Source organism: Apus apus, chromosome Z (assembly GCF_020740795.1).
Source record: "Apus apus isolate bApuApu2 chromosome Z, bApuApu2.pri.cur, whole genome shotgun sequence".
Classification (NCBI taxonomy): domain Eukaryota; kingdom Metazoa; phylum Chordata; class Aves; order Apodiformes; family Apodidae; genus Apus; species Apus apus.
In genome coordinates this window covers 28,463,013-28,468,659 of record NC_067312.1, presented here as the reverse complement: position 1 = coordinate 28,468,659, position 5,647 = coordinate 28,463,013, and the positions used below count along the sequence as shown (strand labels likewise).

Here is a 5,647-nt window from a genome sequence, read left to right as displayed (position 1 = left end):
TCTCCCTTCAAAATAAGAAAGGCATTTGGAATCTGACCAAATCCTCGCTTAAGTTATTTGTAAAAGTCTTGCAAATTCATAGTAGCCTAAGGGCACCACTGCTATTGGAGATCCAGAGCAGAAACTGTTGCTTACCCCACCAAGATAACAAGTAAGTACATTGATAACAGCAGATAAAAGAATAACTATTTTCTGAAAGTAGGTCATACTTGCCTGTGAAATACTGGAGACAAAACAGAGATCATTAATATGTCTATGTAGGTAATCTAGTTTTATTGAATGGTTCTAAGTGCTGCTGAGAATAACACCACACTCTACAGTAGATACATGAAGTTTCATTTATTTTTTTATTAAATATATTTATTTTTTCATAAGAGAAAACATGCATATTTATGTACATAATTTTTAGATAAAAGAAATAATTACCATTTACAGTAGAAATTCTTCTTCACAAACTTCTAAGAGACAAGGCAGGCAGTAGCAATTCTGCACAAGCAAAGCATACAAACTCTCTACACTCAAAGTACAGTTTATTCATTGAGAAACATTAGCAACTGCAGAGGAGGGTCGTTTAAGGATGGATTCAACTGAAAAAGACAGTGGCTCAGTTGTTGAAAGTTTTGTTGGGGCTTGTTTGGCCCCAAGGAAGTCTTTTGCACATTTCTCTTTTGTAAATTTGTACTTTTGGTTCTCTTTAATGGCACACTCTCTGTATTTCTTAGAAGCATCTTCAAAAGTCTCTTTCACAAATGATGTTCTCAGCTCTCCTGATTTGTCAGGAAATGTTTGCTGGAACAGTGACTGAACTGGACTGTATTTGAGTGAAGGAGGGGGCTTGGTATTGTCTTTGCTGATCTTGCTTAGTACCTGTTCCTGAGGAGTCACAGAATCGTTATCAGAAATCTGAGAGAAAGTCCTTTTTGGAGGAGAGAAAGCTGACCTCTCACGAGCTTCCTGAGGGAGGCACAGTATCCCATTACATGACTGCTGCATGTCTTGTGTGTGGGTCAGAATGAGTGAATTTTCCAGTTTTGGAGGAATGCTGTCCTGTTCAGTGTTTGGACAGTCCTGACTTTGTGAGACCTTGGCATCCCAACCTGCCCCAGGTTTGAGAGCTTGGACAGTAGTAGCGTTCAGCAGGCATTGCTGGTAGAGGAGAGCATCGCTAATGGGGCCACATTTTGGCCACACTAAGAACCTAGAAGACAGGGGATACTGCCTGTAGGTAGTAGCTACACTGACATTTGAAGAAATCAGTTCCATGTTGCTGGATCCTGAATACTGCATGGTTAGATCAAGGCAGGTTGGTAAAAAATTGCAAAACTCCTTGTTTGGAGTATCAGCTTGAGTAGTGTTGAAGGCTGTTTTATACGAGTTGTATTCAGCTCCATGCACCATGCGGTTCGGGAGAAAGAGTGCAGCTGCTTGTGTAGCTTCCATCATCTCTCTCTCTTTATACTCTCTCTCTAGCATAATGTTCTCCAACTCTTTATCAGCAAAAGCCCGTCTCTTTCTCATCCTGTCACTTACAGGGGCTGGCAAGGGTGAATTCCCTCCCAGGTAAGGGTCTGTTGGAATAGGACGGTAACCTAAAACAATAAAGCAGCATTAGGAATTAAGCTGCATCAGAAAAACATTAAAGCTGTGTTTGTAGAAGGGTTCCTTTTGGAGCCAGTCTCGCCAGGGTCCGAGCACTTGCTGGAAACCCCGACACCATCAGCTCCCACTGAAGTCACCATGCCACAGAGGCTTAGCTCTCCAGTCATCAAGCACATTCAGTTCCTCAACACAGATAAGCAAGCCCTACTCCCCTGACTTCAAAACGAACTGATTAGTAACTTTAAAAAGCAATTCCAAAACAGCAGGTGAAAGAAGGAGAAAGAAAAAGAAAAAGAAAAAGAAAAAGAAAAAGAAAAAGAAAAAGAAAAAGAAAAAGAAAAAGAAAAAGAAAAAGAAAAAGAAAAAGAAAAAGAAAAAGAAAAAGAAGGCAAAACCTCCCTATGTATTATGACTACATCATGCTGCTTAATGAGATAAGCCTCAATTTTTAACAAATAGAGGAAGTATTTAAATATTTTATTTCTCCTGAACTAGAAGAGAGTTTTGAATATAGTGGAGACTGAATTTCTGTGCTTTATCAATTACCAAGCTAACTGATTAATTTAATGCAACTGATAGGATCCAACCCTATTTGCTCTAACCAGACAAGTAATCCCATTCTATTAATGGAACTACTTACATGAGTAAGGAGAACAGGGTTTTACCAGTTTTCATTCCCATTCCTCTCACCCGTGTTTCCCCATTGCCAAGGAAGGTACCTATAACTACAGCTGATGCCTTTTCTATTTTCTAAAGACGAATCACTACGTACACATTACTAAAGACTGTAGAAAATTCCAAGGAGAACTAGGAGAAAAGAAAAAGAAAGTTAAGATAAATTAGAGGAAAAGAATACAGAAGATTTTTTTTGAGTGAACTGTAGGTGAAGATCAGAGGTTTCTAAGAGGACAAAATTTTAATTGCACTTGCACAGACAAAGAAAAGAGTTTTCGATTTGAGGGGGGAAGCTAGATTTGAGAACTCTAATGCTTTGCAGGGCTACAGTTTGGAAAGCAATTAAAGCAGACATGGAGATAACTTTGGGAAAAAGAAGAGGGAGTGGGGAAGAAAAAATACACCACGTCACAAAAATAACCATCTTTAAAATGTCATTCTTCCGCTAATGTTTTCGACACCAAGAAACAAACGAACAGCCTATTCTGTGTATCTTACTATTGATAATGCAGCAAATGGTGTTGCTGTATTAGTCATGCACATCAAAAGGGGGAAAAAAAAACAACAAACAAAAAAAATCCAAAAAACCGACAACAAAATTAAAAAAAAAACCACGAGTGATTTACTCATTTGCTGATAAAAACACCAGCGAAGAAATTACCCGGCACTACAAAACGCTGCTGACTAGTCATTTTAAAAGAATGTCAGCTTGTAACAGTAACTCTCAAATTTCAAATTACCGTTGCTAGCATTTCAGGCATTATTTTGGGCGGGGGCGAGAGAAGTACACGGGACTGAAATTCTGCCACATCGATTCCAGCCTGGAAGAGCAGAAGCCGCGGCCCGGCGGCTCCAGGGACACGGCCCGAAAGGGCGCGGGTCCTGGGTGCCTGGCGCGCTACCCGAGCGGGCTGTCACGAAGTTCCCCGTTTATTTCGGGAAATATCACTGCATTTCAGGCGTGTCCATGTGCAGCGGCTCCTCGGAGGGGAGCTATGGGTTTTCCCGGACCAGAGCGCGGTTTCTCCGCTGCCTGCCGATGCTGTGGGGCTGGGGTCAGCTCATGGAGGGGTGTGGTATGCGCTTACCTTCCAAGATGCTCTTGGCCAGGAGGCTGGGAGTCCGGACGTGCCTCTGGTATATGGCTTTGCGCTCCAGGCTCGCCTGCTTCCCCGCCAGCCCCTTCTTGTCCTAGGAGAGCGAACGGGGGGTGCCGTCAGCCTGGAGGCCGCCCGCCCCTTCCCGTCCCTACCCGTTCCTTCCCCTCTCACCTCGGTGGCCTGTTGCCGTCGAAGAGCCACCTGGGCAGCCATGACCCGCTGCCGCTCCACCACCAGCAGGCAGTTGGCGCACTGGCAGTCGCGCCAGCGGCAGAACCGCTTGTGTCCCTTCAGGCACGACACCACGCCGTGATTGCGGCACCGGGCGCACTTGGGCGTGCGGCTCAACTTCCGCGGCTCGCCCCGCCGCGGGGCCGCCGCCGCCTCCTCGCCTTCCTCCACCTCCGCTTCCACCTCTGGGCCGGCGCTGCTGCGCGGCGCGCCGGCCGCCTCGGTCGCCTCCCCTTCCACGCTCTCCACGTCGATCTCCCAGTCAGCGGCGGCGCGTCCTTCAGCCATGGCTCCTAGGCAGCACAACTGTAAGAGAAGGGTCAGGCCCCCCGCCCCGACGGCGGGACTGTAGCCCGGGCACACCCGGCTCCCGAGGTGCCCACCGCCACCCGGCCCGCCGGCAGCCTCGCCGAGACGTGCCCCCATCGAGCAGTCACGGCAGAGCCCACTTGGGATGTCATCTCCCCCGTTACCGTCTGCTCGGGTCTCTTCCCCATGCCTCACGCAGGGTTCAGCTTAGCCTCGACAGGCGCTTCACCCACTCGCCCTCCCCGGCTTGCCGCTCGCCCCCACGCAGGCAAGGGGTGCATCTCCAGCGGCAAAGGGTGCAGAAGGAACCACCCCAGGGCAATGCCCAGCGCAGCAGGGCTGCGAGGCTGTCAGGTCTTCACAGGGTCCTGTTTATTTCAGGATCCTGACAATCCTCCTGCCCGCTGTGTTCAGTCTTAGGGAACAGGTAGAGGACACCTGCGCTTCACACACCATCGCTACCCGCTGCGGCGACCAGGGGCTGTATGGTCTCCTGGAGCTCTCTGCACGGCAGAAGCAGGGTCTTCGGACCCCCTCGGCTTCCTACTCCACCTCCCCACCCTTCCTCCCGTACTTTGCGCTTACCCAAGTTAAGCGCCCGACGCCGGCAGGCGGTGCAGGCAGCGTGCAGCCCCTCGCTCCCTGCAGCTGGCAGGGCCGCAGCTGCCCAGGCCCAGCCGGAGGCAGGGGACTCTCGACCCCCGCACCTAGAGGGGCAATGCTCCCCGACAGCCGGGGCGCCGCGCAGTCAGGAGTGGCTGTGCCACAGGGGCCGGGTCGGGCCGGGCCGAGCCGTGCGTGGCCGTGTGTCCGTGCTAACCGCAACGGGGCTAGGGCTAAGCTGGCACCCAGCTGTCCCCGGCCGCGCCCGCCCCACGGCACAGCCCCCGCCGCCCCGGCCCCGCCGCGTTATCAGCGCCTGTCGCCGCCGCCCATTGGGCCCGCACCGCTCCGCCGCCGCTCCCATTGGCCCGCACAGCCCCCGCCCCGCCCCCGCGCGTGTGCCAGCCGCCGGCCCGTGGGCGCGCCCGACCCCCCCGGCACGGGGAGCGTGAGGGGGCGGCGGGTGCTGGTCCCGGCACGGATCGTTCGAGGGGTGGGGGGGAGGAAGAGGAGGGAAAGGAAAATAAAGGAGAAAAGACGGTAACTCGCGTGATGGTGACTGCCAAAAAATCAGCTCCGCGGGCCAGTGGCGTCCTCTCAATAGAGGAGCGGGCCTGGGGCGCAGGTTTAAAGGCTGAAACAGCCACCGCGTTTTTCATTTGCCGTCGTTCGCTTCTCCTGTCCCGCGAGCGGAGGAGACTCGTGGCAATGGCATTTTTTCGAGTCTGAAAACACAACAGAATCGGCGTTGTTCTGGTCTCTCGCCAGCGGAGCGAGAGACAATATTCGTTTATTTTTTTAGCATTCCCTCCCTTTAATGGCATTTTCCCACCGATCACTCAGCTGTCGAGTAACTTTCTACCCTCCTCTTTCTACCCAGTTCTCTGACGCTGCTCTTCGGAAACTGGAGAGTGCAACTGGTCTCCCAAAACGGGGAGCGATCGAAATTGAACGCACAAAATCTTGGCCGTGTCAGCGACCTGCTTCGGTGCCTCCGAGGTGAAAATGGAAACCGGTACAGAAACGAAAAGAATGAACATCGGCTGCGTTTGGCACCGGAGACGGGAAGAGCTAGCGAAATTAAAACAGGGTATCCCAGGGAAACAAAGAAAGAAAGAAAAAATAAAACC

At 50.9% G+C, this 5,647-nt stretch overlaps 1 protein-coding gene across 1 annotated transcript; it reads right to left on the bottom strand.

Moving 5' to 3' along the window:
* Positions 1-534: 534 nt before the first annotated feature.
* On the bottom strand, positions 535-3,893 carry DMRT2 (doublesex and mab-3 related transcription factor 2). The gene is made up of 3 exons (XM_051642087.1): positions 3,546-3,893; positions 3,363-3,465; positions 535-1,589 (listed from the first exon to the last, which is right to left on the bottom strand). Exons 1-3 carry the CDS (start codon positions 3,891-3,893, stop codon positions 535-537), a joined length of 1,506 nt encoding a protein of 501 aa, XP_051498047.1.
* Positions 3,894-5,647: the final 1,754 nt, after the last annotated feature.